The sequence below is a fragment of the Budorcas taxicolor genome, chromosome 5 (genome assembly GCF_023091745.1).
Source record: "Budorcas taxicolor isolate Tak-1 chromosome 5, Takin1.1, whole genome shotgun sequence".
Classification (NCBI taxonomy): domain Eukaryota; kingdom Metazoa; phylum Chordata; class Mammalia; order Artiodactyla; family Bovidae; genus Budorcas; species Budorcas taxicolor.
In genome coordinates, this window is record NC_068914.1 from 155542243 (window position 1) to 155562925 (window position 20683).

At 41.3% G+C, this 20683-nt stretch overlaps 1 protein-coding gene across 4 annotated transcripts in view; it reads right to left on the bottom strand.

The window, feature by feature from the left end:
• Window positions 1-287: 287 nt before the first annotated feature.
• Window positions 288-20683, bottom strand: part of SLC25A17 (solute carrier family 25 member 17) — a 40739-nt gene continuing 20343 nt past the window's right edge. For 3 of the 4 annotated variants that reach the window (XM_052640227.1, XM_052640229.1, XM_052640228.1), the window contains 6 exons: window positions 19365-19516; window positions 8353-8469; window positions 7233-7378; window positions 7053-7148; window positions 4908-4990; window positions 288-1319 (listed from right to left, as the gene is read on the bottom strand). In XM_052640227.1, the coding sequence (XP_052496187.1) occupies window positions 1172-1319; window positions 4908-4990; window positions 7053-7148; window positions 7233-7378; window positions 8353-8469; window positions 19365-19516 (742 nt within the window). In that variant the 3' untranslated portion in view covers window positions 288-1171. The remainder of the gene's footprint in view (window positions 1320-4907; window positions 4991-7052; window positions 7149-7232; window positions 7379-8352; window positions 8470-19364; window positions 19517-20683) is intronic. The other variant, XM_052640230.1, reaches the window with a different exon arrangement.

The following is a 20683-nucleotide window of genomic DNA, read 5'->3' on the forward strand; positions in this document are numbered from 1 at the left end:
CTTTGGTTTCCATAATTGAAACCAACTGCATCTTCAGTGGAGTCAGGAGCTCTAAGTTCTCTTGAATTTTGATGAGTACAGATCACGTGAGTATCTTGTTAAAACACAGAAGATGATTCAGAAGGTCTGGGGTGTCCACCAAGCTCCCAGGGTGATGCTGATGCTACTGTTTGGGACCCACACTTTGAGTAGCAGGACTCTAAGCAACATTTTCAAACAGAAATAACCTTAACCAGAAGTTTATTCTTAAAATATACAGCCTCTACCATGAGTTTATAAAAGAAGACAGTATTCCAGAGCCCAAACAAGGTATCTGCTCCCTTTCCCTTTTCTGTGATTTTGACCAGCTGGTTGCAAACCCAATGTAACACTGTAAAGGGCAAATTTTAAGAATCGCTTTTGTGCTTAAAATCTACTGGGGCCCATATGGGTGAACACAAAACCTCAAGTTCTGTAATGAAAAGGTTGATTCAAAATAAATATTTTTTAATTATGTCAGATACGAAAGAATAAGTGATGCTTATAAAGAGTTTATAAGAGAATCATTTGGAATTAATAATTTTCATTTCCCCCACAAAATAAATAGTTCACACACTAAAGAAGATATCTTTCCTTAATTAGGAGAAAAAAAGCTCAAGAATAATAGTCATGCCTGTGGCATAGTCATACCATTTTTAGTGAGGAAAATACCAAGATGAAGAGGTGCAAAAGTATATAGGAGGAGAATACCAAGAGAATTACACGGTAGCAAATTGGTTGTAGAAGCTGGAGGGCGGGGGGCAGCGGGGGGCGGGGGCGGGGTTGGTTCAGGGAAAGCGAATAGCTGGTAAATTTAAAAAAGACTTTAACTGGAGAAGATTATACATGACAGCAATAGTCCATTCCTTTCAGGAAAATTAATAAATCCCCATCAAGTTTCATTTTTAGGTTTTCGATCGTGTGTGCTTTTCAAATGGCCATTGGTCCAACCTCCTCCACAAGACTCAACCAACCATCAAAAAAGTTAAGTTGGTAATGAGTCAGGCTGGCTATAACCATGCATGTGTATGTACCCTCAGATGCATCTCAAGCCAGTGAGGGCAGATTTCTCTGTGGGAGGGGCAAGTACAGTGGAATCACTTGCCCCCGTCTGGAGCACTTCTGAGTGCCGGGGGCGGGGGTGAGAGGTGTCTCAGTGCTTGCGCGTGCTCTTCAGCCCCATGACCATGAAGGTGGCGGCCGTCAGTTTCTCGTAAACGAGGAACATGAGCGCAGCAGTCAGGACCGTCTGCAGCAGCTTGGCTTCAAGGCCTTTGTAGAGTCCTGCAATTCCAAAACGCCTGAAAGGAGAGGAAAAAACAAAAGGTTTTCAAAGAAACATACTGTTTGCAAAGGCTTATTCTTAGGATCAAAAGAAGCAATCAAAGTTTTAGATATTAACGGACTTCTGTTACTTAAGTACTTTATCTTTGAAGGTGCTTGGGAATTGATAAAAGTTGATTATTTCTTCAAAGCCATGATTAATCAGCGGAATGCTGACAGTATCTCACAGACAGGGTACAGATCCTAAAATCCTAAAACCATTTTAATGCCAACATCTAAGATTAACAAAGAACTTTTAGATCTTGACTTTAAGGCTCTCCCAACAAAGTTATTTCAACCTAACAGTCCCTAAATGGTAGGAGAGCTGCCAATTGGTTTAGATCATTGTAGCCTGAACAGAACTAGAGAAGTGACAGGAATGAAAATCTCTCCGAGTCTTTCTGTACATTTGACCTTTTAACTGAGTGGTTCTCAAATTTAGTGTATGTCACAATCACTGGGAAGGCTCGGTGAACCACAGATTGCTGGGTTCTATCCACGGAGTTTCCGAAGCATTAAGCCTGGGATGGGACTCAAGAATCTGAATTGCTAATAAGCTCCCAGGTGATGAGGATGACAAGGCCCGCCTGGACACCAGCCCTTTAGAATGACTGCTCTAACTACAGAAAAGAATGCTTCAGCTAGAAACAGAAGCTCAAAGTAAACGATGTCTCCAGAGCTAATTACTGAGACTGAATTAATCTCATCTGCTGGTTCATCAGCAACGCCAGGGCTCTATATAGCACGCATGCGGACTGAGATATTAAAAGTCAGTCAAGTGCTCCATTCAGGAGCTATTCTACATTTTACATACTTGCTATGTGTGAAAATCTATTATTTGGAGTGAATCATGTGATAAATGGAAATGAAAAGCCTTGACTCATGAAATTCTAGTTCATTGCCTAACTTATGTTCCCCCAAGAAACCCAAGAAATGCCACCTTGGTGTTTCTCAAGGTGAGATCTGCTAGGAGATAACAGAAAAAAAAAATTTATTTAGTCCCTGTCCTCAGTTCCCAGCACAGAGTTCTAGGAGCTCTTGCTTATAATTTCCTAAGAGAAAAGAACACTAGGAACATGTCTCTATTCTAACAATTGGTCTTTGATTCTAGTTCCTGACACAGAGCTCCTAAATCCCTTAAGTCCTGGGTGGCAGTAGTGTCTTCTGTTCTAATGAGGTGATTCCTGCTGGACTCTTGGGTGGGGCTGGTCACCAGAAAGACCAAGCAAAGATCAGAAGCCAGGAATTTCCAGCACCACCTACTATTCTCCAGAGAGGAGAGGGGGCTGGAAATGGAGCGAAAAATATATGTTTTTTATACAGAATTTTGGAAATACATATACTTTTTGTTAATAGTGACTATCTCCTGGAAAAGAGTCAGAAAACAGTGTAGACATGCATGTATTTATAGCTTTATTAAAGTTTAAATGGCTTCAGTTTGACGAGTTTTGACTGACGGGTACATCCGTGAACCATCACCACGTTCAAGGTCATGAACGTATCCATCATCCATCATCCCCAGGAGGATGGTGTCCTCACGTCCCTTTGCCGTCACTGTAGATCATTTTCTAAGTTTAAGTGATGAGTGTGTGTGCACACAGTGGTGTCCAACTCTGTTGTGACCCCATGGACTGTAGCTCACCCGGCTCCTCTGTCCATGGAAGTTCCCAGGCAAGAATACTGGAGCGGGTTGCTATTTCCTTCTCCAAGGGATCTTCCTAACCCAGGGATTGAACCCACATCTCTCCCGTCTCCTGCACTGGCAGGTGGATTCATAAAAGTGGAATCATACAATATGAATTCCTTTCTGTCTGATCTCTTTTATTGAGCATAACTATTCTGAGATCTACCTACATTTTTGCATGTATCAATATTTCTTTTTCCTTTCTGAATAGTATTCCACCGTACAGGTATATCACAGCTTGTACCTACTCATTCAATGATGGACATTTGGGATGTTTCCAGTTTTTGACTCTAACAAATGAAGCTGTTACTAACATTTATGCACAGGTCTTTGTGTAGACATGTTTCATTTGTCTTGGGTAAGTATCGTGAAAGGGAATGGCTGGGTCTATAGGAGGCATATGCTTAACTTTATAAGAAAATGCCACACTGCATTCCAAAGTGCTTGTGCCATTCTGAATTCCCACCAGCAGAGGAAAGTTCTAGTTGCTTCATTCTTGTCAACACTTGGTATGATCAGCATTTTTGTTTTTTTAACTTTACACCAATTCTTTATCTTTAATTTTTTATCCCAAGTATATTCTATCTTTATAATAAACTTAGTTTAAAATATCTTACATCTAGGAACAGTAATAAAGTTATAATAGCTTCTGCCTCAAAGGTGCTGACCTATTTGATTTCCCCTTTAAATGAAATGGGGAGATGACGACAGTACCTGCCTCAAAGGGCTGTTGTGAGGATTAAGTGAGATTACCCAAGTAGAGCATCTGGCTTAGTGTCTGCCACATAATAGCTCAAAAACGCTAACTCCTCTCACCACCATCATCACTGTTGCCGTAATTGTGATGACAGCTATTGTTCCTCTGCCTACCCTCCTTCCCTTTCCCATGATGACTGCGGCTCTCTGACACCCATGTATTTCTATCTACAAGGGGTTTTGGGATACGTCATCCATGGAGCACTACTCAGCAGAGCAGTCTCTATATTAGATTACAGGAGTACTCTCCTTTGTTTCAGGTGTGAAAGTCACTCAGTCATGCACGACTCTGTGTGACCCTATGGACTAGACAGTCCATGGAATTCTCCAGGCCAGAACAGTGGAGTGGGTAGCCTTTCCCTTCTTCAGGGGATCTTCCCAACCCAGGGGTTGAACCCAGGTCTCCTGCATTGCAGGCGAATTTCTTTACCAGCTGAGCCACAAGGAAAGCCCAAGAATACTAGAGTAGGTAGTCTATCCCTTCTCCAGCAGATCTTCCTGACCCAGGAATTGAACCGGGGTCTCCTGCATTGCAGGCAGATTCTTTACCAACTGGGCTATCAGGGAAATCCCACGGTTCAGGTGTACAGCATTATAATTTGACATCTCTACACTGCACAGTGATCACCACCACAGGTCCCATAATCAGTCATTACCATACAGCTGACTCCTTTCACCCGTTTTGCTCACCCTCAAACCCTCTTCCTCTTTGGTAGCTGCCAATCTGTTCTCAGCACCGATGAGTCTGTCTGAAGATTCCACATATGAGTGAAAGCACACAATATCTGTCTTTCTCGGCCTGACTTATTTCACTTAACAAAACACTCAGGGTTCATCCATGTTGTTGGAAATGGCAGGATTTCACTGGAGGATTCCCTTTCTGAAGAAATCCTGAATATTTGTAGCTAATGAAGAATCAAGGACATGAACTTTTCCACAATTTCCCGAAATGCTCTCATGTGTCACTAAGCTCCTAAATGAGAAATGTCTGAGCGCAGCAGGCAAGGGAGAAGCGTTCAGGCTGCCACTGCCAAGGCAAAAATACAAGATAAGCAAATCCAACCACTTCTTGGCACAGACGGCTGTTAAGAGAGAGGACAGAATGTGAAACATCTACAAAGCTCACCTTACTCGCTGGTGAAGGAGATAGAGAACGTTCCGAAGACTCCCCAGTGTTCTGTTTTCTGGGTTGAGTCTGTGACGTCCAAACTAAGGAAGAAGGAACAAGATAAATAATTACCATCTGTTACCGCTTTCTTTTTTAAAAAATTTTATTTATTTACTTGTTTCTTTTTTTGCTGTGCTGCGTCTCTGCTGCTGGGTGTGGGCTGCCCTCTAGTTGCAGTGGCCGGGCTTCTCACTGAGGGGGCTCCTCCTGTTGCCCGGCACAGGCTCAGCAGTGGTGGCGCACAGGCTTAACCGCTCCACGGCACGCAGGATCTCCTCAGGGGAATCAACCCGAGTCTCCTGCACTTGGCAGGTGGACGCTTTACCACTGTGCTACCAGGGAAGCCCTGTTATCACTTTCTTTTAATCTTAATTTCCACTTATGTTGGAGTAACATCTTACAGCACATGGTAATAAAAATACCCTTTTAATATGTGAAAGTGAAAGTGTTAGTTGCTCAGTCACGTCTGACTCTTTTGCAACCCCGTGGACTGTAGCCCGCCAGGCTCCTCTGTCCATGGAATTCTCCAGGCAAGAATACTGGAGCAGGTTGCCATTTCCTTCTCCAGGGGAATCTTCCTGACCCAGGGATTGAACCTCAATCTCCTGTACTGCAGGCAGATTCTTTACCATCTGAACCACTAAGGAAGCCCCTGGTGGCTTTTTTAGTATTTAGATTATGTTAATCCTCTTTTTTCAATGAAACAAATGAAATATTTCAATGAAATAAGTGAAAATAAGAATTTTTTTTCAATGAAGCAAGCATGAGAATTTTCATTTTTACAGAGAATCATGGGGAAAATTCTACCTCAAAAGAAAAAGCCATGCCCAGGACGAAGATTTAGATACTGATGGAAAGGCTTGCAGTCTTTTAAGAAGTTATGATAAACATTAATCAGTTAGAATCTCTGTAGTCCAAGCTCTTCATGTTATGTTTCTATTATAAAAATGTCAAAATACATTTATTTGACTGCAACTGAAATTCTTTATATTACGCACCAATTGAAAAATAGTCCACTGGTAAAAATACCTTTAACAGAAGGGAATAATCTTTTCAAACTAAAATACTTTCATTAACGCCTCCATTTTACTCATTGGTTTAAGTCCTTTGAATTTGGTCTCCCAAACACAACATGAATCCCTCCCTTTCCACTACCACCTTAGGCCAGGCCACCATCGCATCTCACATGTGACCGAAATAGCCTCCTAACCTGAAACTCTCTTTTCTCTTAGCCTGAACAGTCACGGTAGTCTTCTCAAATTATAAATCAGATCACATTATAGCCGTCCTGCTTCTTTTCTGATCTCCTTTTGAGCCACCTCCAGCCACAGTCATCAAGCTCCTAGTACACCATGTTCCCTCTACCTGGAAAGCTCTTTCTTCTGCTCTTTGCATGGCTGGGTTCTTGCCTTCCTTTAAGTCTTGGTTTACACAGGGCTCCTCAGAGGACCCACCCCAATCATGCCATCTGAGACGATCCCCACTGTGGCCCTCTCCACTAAATCACAGAATGTGGCTTACTTCCTCGATAGCTCCTTCCTCAATCTGCAGTGACCTATTTATGCTGATCTACTTGTTCGCCCTCTCCTCGGTTAACTCCTAAGGGCAGGGACCATGGCTTTTATTCACCACGTGCACCCCAGCTGCTCGCAGAATGGGTACTTAAAAAAATATTTCAAAGAATAAATAATTGAATGAATGAAAAACTAGAAATTTGAAAATACTTCAGAAAAGCTAAATCATTCATTCCTTCTGAATGAATCTCTGATTCTATAAAGGGAAATCTACCCTGTGCACCAGGCCAATCAACTTGAATGTGAAGGAAGCAAACTCACTATGTTCCTGAGGTCTTTAAAGAACTTCCTCCATACCTGGATTTTCTGAGACAGCAGGTGACCGACCAAATGCAAAGTGTAAACTTTGTTCCAAGCCAAAGAGAAAACCAATTGACAGCCTGACTAGTTAGCAAAATATCAAACAACGGGAAAGTGGCTGAGAAATGCTCTGGAGCACTTCATGGCTTTATTAACACTGCTTCAAGCAGAGAAACCACATTATTTTAGAATGCTGTCTGTCTAAATGCAGGAGAGGCCCAGCACTCACCCTCAGGATTGATTGTACTGTCTGCATAGGATAGGTGACCGTGGTGGCGATTGCTTTGGCGATTGCACCAATGAGGAACACATCCAGGGAAGAAAGCTGTGAGGCAAAGAACGAACTGCGTCAGTCTGCACAGTGACAAGGTGTCAGGGGTTGTTTGCAGCTTTCAAGATCAGGGCTTACCTTCGTTCGTTTCTTTAAAAGTTGCCGCTTTAAGCCTTCGTAGAACATGAACTGGATGGCAGGATTAAAGACCAGCAGCAGGGAGGGAAAGGTGCCATTCCATAAAGCCAGGATCCCTTCGTCCCGGATGATCTGGTAAAAAGCATCTAAGCGAGAAATCAAGGGGACCTTTGAGGACAATCCCCTAACTAGAAAGACAACGTGCCCAGAACACAGGCCAGACTGATTCTATCAAGACTTCCTTCTGGCAATGACAAGTTAATCCGTTAACTGCTTCTGGAGAATCATCAGATACTGACAGTCACTGAGTTATTGAGAGACTAACTTCAATTGTTGGCAACCCCTCCTGACAAATCTGGGGTTAGCAGATCAAGTTTTCCTCGGTACTGATCATCTCCACCACCGAGCTCTCTGTGTTACACAGAAAGAATGGGGAACGACAGCCTGTGGGTTTCACAATGAAGGCCAGTACAGAAAAAGATAAGACAGTGCTCTGGAGTTCATTTTATAGGACTGCCTTTTAAGAAAATCACTGTCCTCATTATAAAGAGGGAAAGATGGGAAAGAAGAACCTGGCAGTGTGATACTATTAAAAAGCAGAAGCTCAAAGATATCAGACACTAATTTTGTATCTTTATCCAAAGAAAACACTGGGGGAGAAAAAGTAGCAGATTATTCTTCAGAAATATGCATCCCCTGCCACCTTCACTCTATGGGCTATACTCCACGGGTATATGTCTCTACCCATTGTCTTGAGGCTTGGCCATTGGGAGTTCATTGGCCAAGACGATGGTAATAGACAAGATGGAAACGGGGGCTTGAAATGTGCTTGTATGATCGGGTGTGTCTTCCTGTGCGTTTGCTGTCGCCAAGAGAAGAATATCCTGAGGCTGGTCCCAGGAAATGGAAGAGAGACGCATGGAGCTGAGACTCCTAGGCTGGAGTCAGCTTAGATGAATCAAATCCTTGCCAATCCACAGACACAGGAGCTAAACAAATGCTTAGTGTTGGACACTGAGATTTGAGGCTGTCCATTAATGTAGCTTTATCATGGTGATAAATTCCAGATACAAAGAGAAAAGAGAGCCTTTAAAAAGAAACACATCCAAAAGACACTCACCAATGATACCACTGTAGTTGGTTGGTACGATGTCTTCATTCCTAAATTTTGCCCCTTGCAGCTTCAGTCTGGTGTTTACCACCCAGAGTGGAGTTGTGAGCAGCACATTCACCACCCCTGTAAAGAGAAAGGGGGCGAGACAAAGGGAAAGCAAAATGTAACCTTTATGTTAAAGCTAAACACATCCATGTTCCAGTTATTTTTCTGCTGACCTACTAGGAGACCTGAGGTAAGGTGTCCCTTTGTGCCAAGGTACAACACAAGCCACCACTGTTAGAAGCAATTCGGAAGCCTTGCTGAGAGCGGGCTGGCCGGCAGCAGCGCCTCCCCAAGTGAGGAGAGTGTGGAGTTTCCTCCTTTGTACACTAGGAGGCAATCTGTCAATTTACGCAGCATCCAAAGTAGCAATTTTGATATAGTTTTAAACACAGTTTTTAAAAACAGCTTTCATGTGAGGGAACTGATTTCTTGATCACATGCTAAGTAAGTCCATGACAATATCACATAGAACACACACCTTACAACTCTCATGTAAGTAGCTCACATGGTTTTAAGTGAGTATGGATCCAGTACCATAAAAGACAGGTGGGAGAAAGTGTGACATTTGAAAGGACTTCGACAGGGACTAGAGGCTCACAGAAGAGTTCCTCATCACTTGGGGAATTAGGACAGGCAGGCAGCAAGCAGTCGTTATGAACCATCACAAAAATACCTGCAACAGCTTCACAAGCATCGTGATTCTTACAAGCTTAAGGATGGGGATCTTGGCCACCCAAGGTGGCCTCAGAGTGGAACAATACAATGAGCCAGGTGCTTCTGTTTTGAAAACACACGATCCCAATTTTAGCACCATCTTGAGATATTAAGATATTCCTCATCAGTCCTGAAATGATTAGAGAAAAATACCAGACAGACTTGTAATAAAAGTGCCTGACACACACTATATACTTTATAAATGTGTGTTAAATAAATGTTTAACAAGTAAACTAATGAACAAACTCAGCAAACAACCATATACCAAGCTATTGGGCTACACTCAGAAGAAGTGAGAGGCACACTCATGAAGAAGAGAAATCGTTTAGTAACAGGATTGGGAATTCCCTTGGGTCCAGTGGTTAGGACTCGGACTGAAAGAGGCATGGGTTCAGTCCCTAGTCTGGGAACTAAGATCGCGCAAGCCGCATGGTGCAATCAAAAACAAAACCACCACCACAGCAACAAAGCAAGATTAAGGATGTTTTGATTTAAGCAATTTCAAACATACTATACAGATAACACCAAAGTTAATAAACGGTGAAAATGCCAGGAAATCCGAATCCTGAATTTTCATTAGTGGAATGCAAGACATTTTGGCACCTCTCTCTTAGGAACATTATGAGAAGGTATTTCTCAAAAGGCATTATCATTTGATGAGTTGTATCTGTTAGAGTTTTTCATGGAACACCAGGAGCCATCTTTAGTTAGGACTAAACATCTTCACACATTGTCAAGATACTGGTCATAATCTGAAAAAGCCTCAACTAAAGATTCTTGCAAGTCTCATTTTAAAAGAGCACCAGTGCCCAAGAGGCCAAGATAAAAGAGTACCAATACACACTCATTTGCCCAGACTTTATAATGTATTCCTATTCAATATAATGTACACACCGCTTAACAAAAAAACCAACAGTCAGAAAAATCAGACTGGAAAGTACTACTGAGCAGTCTGCTGCTTTTGATTTAGATGAAGACAGGCAAGCTCAGAACCCGAGATCACAAGCTTCTGTGGGTACTGTAGTGCAAACACCTTTCTAAATAAACGAAATAGGTCGCCCATTAGAGAAATGCTTTGGAAATCAAAATTCCCTTCATGTGCTATTCGAGAGGTAGGCACACACAGAACAGGTCAGAGGAAATGCAGCCAAGATGAAGATTTAGCCATTATTCAGGATTCTGCTTACATTATCCCATTACCCACATGAGCGGAAAGACTGAGAGGATTCTAAGCACAATGTCAAGTACAAAAATGCATCATATCATTTAAAGAAGAGAATATAAAGTCCTTGTAAGAACATCCTGTACTTCAAAGCTTTTTATCTGAGAAGATCTTTGTTCATACTCTAAGCCAAATAGATGGAGAGGTTACTTTTTAACCACTTTCATTTTATGAATTCTGAGAAAACACCTGAGGATCCAAGATAAAAACTTGCACCCTATAAAAGCAAGCAAAGGACATTTTTCTGTGGAGGAAAAACCAGGTGCAAAAGAATATGATGAGTGATTTCAACTCTTATTAAGGCACGAAGGGTATAGCTGCAGAATAAAGAAAGCTGTCTGCTTATTTATGTGTAGAAAATTTCACCAGTGCCAAGTTATGGGCGTTATTTCAGCTCTAAGATGAGAATACCAATACTTTACCTACTTAAGAATAGGAGACTGTTCTCTTTCCAATTCGAGTGATTCTATTTTCTTTTTTCATAGAAAAATAATTTACAGGAAAACACAATCAAAATTAAGAGATGAAGAACAGCAACTGAACATACTAAAATCATTCACTGATTCAGGGAATAATTGGAACACAGCTATTTACTTCTGAAATCTTGAAAATGAAGTTTTATTAGAAGTGAGTCTCCTGAGTTAAGGACAGAAAACAAAAACAGAGAACCTTAATTGGGTGCTCTTCTGGGGAACGTCTGCAATGACCGCTGAGGCAAGAGAATGGCAGATCAAGGCCACTAGTCTAAGAGTTTGGCTCCCTACAAAGGAATGCGGCTTGATACACTGCAGGAACAAGCCTGCCTTACCAGATTTAAGGCCTAAAGGCAGGAAATTAATTTCAACTGTCACAACAATAATATCATTGGCACTCAAAAAGAGTTATTGACAAAAATTCCAATTTCATAAAAATGGCAAGTATCTTCATTTATGTTATCTGTAAGGTTCTGTTCTCAAATTCTTCCCCAGGGTTTTAAGCTACATGGGTTTTTCCTGTGAAAATACAATAAATAGTAACAAATCTAAGTTTCTAGCAGAATTGGAATAACAATAGTACTTGTGCCTAGTTCTCCTGGAAGATAATGTAACTCATTCCTACAGTGATTGTAATACAATGACTGGGTTCACAGAAGGAAGAGAAAATAGCTGTTCTAATGGTAGAAATGCGCAGGCACTGGGGAATTCCTTGGGGGTCCAGTGGTTAGGACTCGGTACTTCCACATGGGGGCAGGGGTTCATCCTGGTCAGGGAACTAAGATACCACAAGCCCCACAGTGCAGCCAAACAAACAAAAATTCGTAGGCATTAAGATATAAACACATGTTATGAGGAGAAGTTTAAAACTCATAACAGTCATTTCCAAGGAATTCCCTACCTTCAGAAAAAGAGAGGACCTATAATCAAAGCATCTCAGAATCATTAAGGACTATAGGAATCACTTACTCCAGGGCCTCTCACCTGCGCCACTCACACGCCGGGGGCGGGGCGGGGGTGCAGACGTGCAGGGTGTTGAGCGGTGTCTCTGGCCCTCTAGCCACTAGATGCCAGTAGCATCCTCCAGTTGTGACAACCAAAAGTATCTCTAGACACAGTCACATGTTCCCTGTGGACCTAATTCAAGCACCAAGTGGACTGGTGATTATTCACTTTCTTTTTGAAAACCTCAAAAGACAGGAATTCACTAACACCCCAAAAAGTCTATTCTTTCCAAGAGCAGTTAGAAATTTTATTCTTATTGGTATTAAATCTACCTTCTTAAAGCAAGTGGAAACATATAAAACTAGCCAGTAGATGTTTTTTTACCTGAGATATGAATTGAAGAGTAAAAAGTAAGCCTGTCACTAAGTTGTGTCTGACTCTTTGCAACCTCACAGACTGTGGCCCGCCAGGCTCCTCAGTCCATGGGATTCTCCAGGCAAGAATACTGGAGTAGGTTGTCATTTCCTTCTCTGGAGGATCTTCCTGACCCAGGGATAGAACTCGAGTCTCTTGCATTGGCACTGATCCCCACCAGGGAAGCCCAATTAGCAATTCTTAAGTGACTTTATGTGTATCTTAGGAGAAGCAAATGTTTATGACCTGCAAGTAAGTCACTTATGGTTTACTCATCAAATATGTATTGTGTGTTTAGTATTGGGTTGGCAAAAAAATTCGTTTGGGTTTTTCCATACAATGTTACATGCTAAGTAGGTGCTGATGATACAACAGGTACATAAAAAATGAAAATCTCTGTCCTTGTGAAGTGTATGTTCTAATAGTGTAAGACAGGATAAACAAGGAAAAGATGTAGTATGTCAGAGGATAAAGTTAAGGAGAAAATTTAAGCAGAGAAGGGAGATAAGAGTTTTGGTGGTAGAAAGGGACTCCATTTTAGACAGTGTAGCCATTCAGAGAAAAACTTTACAGGAGGTGAGGGAGCTAACCACGCAGGAACCAGGAAGAGGAAAAAGCTTCAAGTTCATGGGCCCCGAGGGAGAAGTATTCTGGGACAGTTCGGGGAGAAGAGGCCGGTGTGGCTGTAGTGGTGTGAGGGGCAAGGATAGGTGGGCAGGACAAACTGGGCTTTGGGGACTCTGGCTTTTATTCTGAGTGAGAAGAGAAGCAACTGGAGGCCTCTAAACAGAGGAATAATACAATCCATCTGCCTTTTAGTGTGATCACACTGGCTGCTGTGTTGAACATGTATTGAAGGGGACAAAGAAGGAAGCAGGCCATCAGTTAAGAGACTCTGAGGATAATTCTGGCAAGATTCAATGGTGGTTTGGGCTCAGGTAGTACAAGCAGGGGAAAGGGGCTAACTGCTAGATACCATATGAAGAAACAGGAAATAGGATCCGTTCATGGACTGGGGGTGGGGTCAAAGAGAAAGAGGATGAATTCAAGACTCTCGGTAGGGCAACTAGAAGATGAGTGTTGCCACTTAGGAAAATAGGGAAGACTGCAGTCCTTTGAATTGACTTAACATTTAAAATTTAATTCACTCAACATTTAATCAGCACTTTCTGTGTATCAGCCACTGCATTAAGGTACTAGATATACAGAGTCTTTTTTTAAGTAATTTCGGCCTTCAATGAGGGTCTAGTAAAAGATAAAAGACAAATTTGCAGACTACTGTTATCCAGTAGAGTAAGCACTTAGAGGTATACACTGAGTTGAAGCACAGAGGGTGGGCACCTAACGCACAATAAAACCTGGGGGTGGTGGGTATGAGAAACAGGGAAGGCTTCCTGAAGAGGAGGTGGCGTGAGCGGATGAATAGGAGTTAACGAGACAAAAAAGAGCAGTAAGACGGCTTCAGGCTGACAACAGCCGCTGGCGAGGAAGGAATCACAGCCTGGGAGGACAGGCACAGGAAGGCCAAGCTAGGGAGGGAAGCGGTACCGCAGCAGATCTGGTATGGGAGACCCCGATCCTGCACGTGTACCAGGCGGGGAGTGTCTTCTCTGCTGAGGGCGCTGTGACGTCCTCCTATCAGCAGGCGGCAGGGACGGAACCTCAGAACAGCAGTTCTCAGCCGCTTCTCTGACAAGACGTGTAATAGATGATGTTCGCAATCCGCGCAGACCCAGGGGTTCTAACTGTACGTCAATTCCATCCTTTTCTCACACTCTCAAGAAAACAGTTCAGAATGTATTAATAAATGAATGAGAATGATATTAACACCGTGGGCTCTCTTTTAACCAGTTCCACATACTGGACTCACCAGATAAACCTGTTTCTCTCCCTTTACGGACATTCTGACAGAGGCCAGGGCGCACTGACTCCTGCGGCCTGGAGGCTGCGCTCTAGTGCGCCCATGCTCTTTCACTTCCGTCCCACCGGGGTCGAGGCTTACCAAGAGTGAATTACGCCTTTTCTCAAACCTGTTTATGTTGGTCATATCTGTTACAGTGGACAGAGCATTTACAGGCACAGGTTATTGTGGCTCATCTGGTAAAGAATCCGCCTGCAAAGCAGGAGACCTGGGTTCCATCCCTGGGTTGGGAAGATCCCCTGGAGAAGGAAAAGGCTACCCTCTCCAGTATTCTGGCCTGGAGAATTCCGTGAACTGTATAGTCCATGGGTTCACAAAGAGTCAGACACGACTGAGCGACTTTCACTTTCATATCAGAAAAAAAGCACAAAACTCCCATCAGTGAGTGGATATGCCTTGGCCATACAGAAAATTAGAGAAGTATATATTCATATATCTTAGGTTAAAATAAAATATTTAAGGCACATGGGCCATTTATGACATTCCATACTTCTACTGACTTTTTAAAAGCTAACCACCCTACCATACCGGGATAGCTGTTTTAGGTGTGGGAGAATCTACTGTAACTGTAAACTGTGTAAGAGTCAGAAAGGAAATCAGCAGAGTACAGTGAGAGCATGTAGGGCTTCCCTGGTTGGCTCAGACAGCGAAGAATCCACCTGCAGTGTGAGAGACCTAGGTTCAATCCCTGGATTGGGATCCCCTGGGGAAGGGAACAGCTACCCACTCCAGTATTCTGGCCTGGAGAATTCCATGGACTGTATAGTCCACGGGGTTCCAAAGAGTCAGACACAACTGAGCGACTTTCACTTCACAGTGAGAGAATGTAACAAGGGGGTGGTGTGTACCTAGTGTATAATGGGAAGCCAGACACAGCAAACAAACAGCTCTGGACAACCAAAAGGGAGAAGATTTCATCATATATTTCATACAATAGTAGTTTCATGGGAAATTACCTAAGTTAGTCCCTGACAGTGAGACATAACCTTTTCAATGTAAATATATATGGAAACTAATATAATAATGTAGTCAAGGTATAACAAACATTTGGTCTCAAGAATAAAGGATCATACCAGACTGCCATTTGTTGCAGTTATATAAAAAAGAAGATTCCCTCTCTATAGGCTGGATCAATTCTGATTTTTTTTTTCAGTGAACAAATTTCAAACCTGAGTTCTTCAAATTATAAGTGTCTGAAAGCTATTCTTCTAGAAAGGCTACTTGAGCAGAACTGTGCAAAGTGTGTTAGTGAGAAAGACTTGAGAAGCAAGGAGATCATAGCAGAGCAATGGTCCAGGTGAGGGATAGTAATACTTGATTTGGGGAAACAGTTATAGACATGGAGAAGAGGGCATGCATTCAAGAGATCTTTAAGAGACAGACTGGTGGTTCATGAGGCCTGAGCAGACATGGAGGGAAAGAGAGCACTCTCTATGAAGACCTCCAGATTTCTGTCCCGAGCTACCTACTTGTTCATTCATTTCCTCAGAGAAAGTGTGTTACACTCTATTTGAAAGCTGGTCTGGCTGAGGTTGGGAGTCTGTGTATGCATGCTCAGTCGCTTTCAGTAGTGTCCAGTTCTTTGCAACCCTATAGACTGTAGCCCTTCAGGCTCCCCTGTCCATGGGATTCTCAAGGCAAGAATACTGGAGAGGGTTGCCATGCCCTCCTCCAGGAGATCTTCCTCACCCAGGGATCAAACTCAAGCCTCCAGCATTGGCAGGTGCATTCTTTAGCCACTGAGCCACCTGGGAAGCCCTAGGGTTGGGGGTGAAGGTGGTCAAAAGGTAGAAATTTCCAGTTATAAAATAAATAAGTCATGGGGATATAATGTACAAGGTGACTATACTTAATAAAATTGTATATTTAAAAGTTACTGAGAACAAAACTTAAAAGTTCTTACCACAAGAAAAGAAATAAATTTGTAAATATGTGTGATGATGGATGTTAACCAGATTTGTTGCAGTGTTAATTTCACAATATACACAAATACTGAATCATTATGTTGTATACCTGAAATTAATATAATATTATATGTCAATTATATCTCAATTTAAAAAAATAAAGTTGGTTCAAGGGAAAGTTTATTATAAAAAAATCAACTAAGGACTAAAATAAGACTATTAGCATAAGAAAGGCTGAGAGACCAAATAAAAAATAGTAGTGGTCTCATACAGGTGAAGAGGAAAAACTGGGGGCCATGAATACTCTTGGCCTAGTTACTATTTTTCAGTCAAATCATTTTCATTTCAATTGGACATTTACATTATTCAGTTGTGCAGCTTCCAAATCTGTACTTTTTCAAAGAATATATAAAAAAGTGAGTCCACAAAATACGAACACTAAACGGACATTTAAATAAAGTAATTTAGATACAAACTAAATGGATAAGCACACACACAAAAGGAAATAGATCTACTTTTTTCCCGTCTCTTTAATAAAAGTCTGATTAACTCAACAACTTATTTATTCAGCAAATATTTATTGAGCTCCTACTACAAGTTAGCAATTGTTCTTACTGAAAATTTAGCAAGGGAGGGGGAATATATATATATAACTACTAAAGTGAAAGTGAAAGTAGCTCAGTCGTATCTGACCCTTCACGACTCCATGGACTATACAGTCCATGGAATTCTCCAGGCCGGCACACTGGAGTGAGTAGCCTTTCCCTTCTCCAGGGGATCTTCCCAACCCAGGGATTGAACCCAGGTCTCCAGCGTTGCGGGTGGATTCTTTACCAGCTGAGCCACAAGGGAAGCCCATGTAATAACTGAACACAGATACATAACTGCAATATATATATTGTTACATATGTAATATACACTTATACATATGAAGTATACCTAAGATACTGCTCTGTATCTTATGGTGCTCATATTCCACCAAGAAGAAACAGACAGTAACTAAAGATTCACAGTATCAGATTAATGGCTTCCCAGCTCTTCCGAAACCTCAGGTGACAAGGATCCAAAGACTTCTAAAAGCAGGCTCCTTAACTCTCCAACCTACTGCTCGTGTTCCTATACTCACTTTACTCACTCACTAAATTACAGAGCTCACTGTTCTAAACAATTCTCTCAATTCCCTCCATCGGGAAACCACCACCACTTATCTCCAAGTGCTACTAATTCTGCCAAGGCTCAGTTCAAGAGCCACTGCTTTCTATATGCAGGTATCTCCCAGCCAAAAGAGACCCTCTTTCTCCTATGAACCCCAAAAGTATTAGTGACTATGATGATACTGACTACACTGAGCTGTGCACTAAGATCTTTGTCACACCTGACTAAACGTTTTCACACTCAGGGTGGGCTTCATGGGTGTACAACCCTGTCTCATGCTTGGTGTAAGGCTTCATTGTCAACCATCTTGGAGTGCCTAATCAATTGTGAAGGAGTCCTGCATTTTCAGTTTACACTGGACCCTGCAAATTATGTAGCCAGTCCTGTTCATGTTAAACATCTCAGTCCAAAAAACAAAACAAACAAAACCCCCCAGAAAATAAGCAGGAAAGGTACTGTAATTTTCATTTTTTAAAAAAAGAGATCTTAATGTCCATAAATTCCGGGTACAGGCTCCTAAACAGGGATAATTGACCCTCTTCTCTGATTTAGAAGATAAAAACAAGCCAAATTAGCTCAGAAATAAAATTTTCTGTATATGGTCAACTGATCTTTACAAAGGTGCCAAGACTACTCAGTTGGGTAATGGACAGTCTAGTCACATCAACAAATGGTGTTAAGAAAACATTCACACACAAAAGAATGAAGTTGAATCCTTATCTGATACCACACACAGAAAGTAACTCTAAGCGGATTAAAGACTTAAAACTATGTAACTCCTAGATGAAGATTAGGAGAAAAGCTTTCATGGCATTAAACTTAGCAATGATTTCTTGAACATGACACCTAAACCACAGGCAAAAAAGAAAAAAAAAGCAAATGGCATAAGATCAAACTCAAAAACTTTTGAGGGAGGCAGGGGTTCATGTTTGGGAACTCATGTACACCCGTGGTGGATTCATGTCAATGTATGGCAAAACCAACACAGTATTGTAAAGTAAAATAAAGTAAAAATAAAAATTTAAATTAAAAAAAATAAAAATAAAGCATAAGTAGAAAAAAAAAGTTATTGAAGTATATAGTGAAACTATAAAAAAAATTTTTTTTAATAAAAAAAAAAAACTTTTGAGCATCAAATGACATAACCAACAGAGTGAAAGGCAACCCACAGAATGGGAGAAAATATGTGCAAATCATATATCCGATAAGGGGCTAGTATCCAGAATATACAAAGAATACTTGTAGCTCAACAGCAAAAAATCAAATAACTCAAAAAATGAGCAAAAGATTTGAATAGACATTTCTCCAAAGATGCTCAGCTTCAGATGAAAAGATGCTCAACATCACTATCATCAGAAAACTGCAAATCAAAACCACAGTGAACTATTATTTGCTCTCATTAGGGTTAAAAAAAAAAAACAGAAAATAACAAGTGTTGATGAGGATGTGGAGAAACTGGAACCAACTGCTGGCGGGATTATGAAACAGTGCAACCACTGTGGAAACAGTACAGTAGTTCCTCTCAAAATTAAAAAAGAATTACCATATAATCCAGGAATCTCACTTCTTGGAACATATCCGAAGAACTGAAAGCAGGGACTCAGAGAGATTCATACAACCCACGCTCAGAGCAGCAACTGTTCACAGTTTTCAGGAGGTGGGAACAACCCCAATGTCCATCAGTGGGTGAATGGATAAACAGAATGCGGTATATACATACAACAGAATACCATTCACCCTTACCAAACAAGAAATCCTGTCACATCCTACAGCATCAATGAACCTTGAGGATACATTATTCCAAGTGAAATAGTCAAAAAAAGAGACAAATACTGTACGATTCCACTTACACGAGGCATAGAAAGTAGTCAAATTCATACAAACAGAAAGCAGAATAGGGGTTACCAGGGGCTGGGGGGGAGGGTGGAAAGGGGAATTGCTGTTTAATGGGTATAGAGCTTCTTATTTCTAAGATGAAAATGTTATAGAGATCTGTTTCACAATAATGTGAATAAACCTACTACTGAAATGTACACTTAAAAAATGTTAAGATGGTAAATCTTATGTTATGCATTTTTACTATACACACACACAGAGTCAAGTTAGAAAACTAATTACATTCTTCGTAGTATTACTGTGTGTTAAAATAATCTCATAGAGGGTATATGAATACAATATAAACAATAAAATATAAAAACACCTTATATTCAGAAAACTTAAGTTACCTGCAACAAATCCAACTACCAGATCTTTTCCAGTAGTAGAATGTTGACCTTTGACCCAGACTGCTTTGAGGCTATTAAAAGTGTAGAAATATACAAAATTGGAGCAGCAGAGACTGGAGATAACTGGAAACCACCCTCGATATGGTGCCAGGCTAGGAGAAGAACACAATAAGCAAAGTAAAGATGTGGGACAGAAGCCTCTAGAAAAGAAAGTCCTAGAAAAGGCTGATTGTCATTCACATATTCTCAAAGTTCATTCCTATATCAAAATGTACCCCAAACTGTACACATATCCCTTCTGAGGATGCCCAAGAAATCTTCTCTAGCATTAATGATACCAGGAAACAACATACTTTCAATGACTGATTTACTGATTCCCTCCCTTGATTTCCTTTAGAAATTACTATATAAAATTAGAGACAATTTCCTCATGACTGTTAGTTAATATAGCATCATTCACTTTATTACAGGGCAAGAACATTTAAAATTAAGTAAATACAGAACAGAAGTGATGAGGGCATCCAAAAAAAGTGATCGAGACATGAGGGCACGGGAACCAGACTGCAGGGGCTCACACTGGCCACAGCTGGGACAATGTGACCACCAAAATAACTAAGGAATCAACTGGAAATCACTGCGTTTCTGAGTCTCTATAAATCAAGTATTTCCTCATAGACTGCTTACAGTTGCAAGAAAGGAAAAATAAAATTATTCAGTGGTTAACTCAAATCTAAGAAATTGTAATTAACCAGTAAAGGGCAAGTGGACAATATGTGACTCTAGATGGGACATCCCAAGAAGAACACAATTTCACCTACATATTATTCTGCCCGAGAATGCAAGCTGCTGCTGCTGCTGCGTCGCTTCAGTCGTGTCCGACTCTGTGCGACCCCACAGATGGCAGCCCATGAGGCTCTGCCGTCCGTAGGATTCTCCAAGGCAAGAACACTGGAGTTGGTTGCCATTTCCTTCTCCAATGCATGACAATGAAAAGTGAAAGTGAAGTCGCTCAGTCGTGTCCGACTCTTAGCGACCCCATGGACTGCAGCCCATCAGGCTCCTCCGTCCATGGGATTTTCCAGGCGAGAGTACTGGAGTGGGCTGCCATTGCCTTCTCCGCAAGAATGCATAGATTCAGGCTAATCAGGAAGAAACATGAGGCAAACTTAAAATGAGAAACATTTTATTTAAGGAAAAATAAGGGGAGAAGGTCCACACTCTGAAAATGTCAGTCACAGGGGTAAGGGGTTTGATGTATGGTATATAACTTACTTACAAATAATTCTGAAAAAAACTTGTGTGCGTTGTGTGTCTGTGTA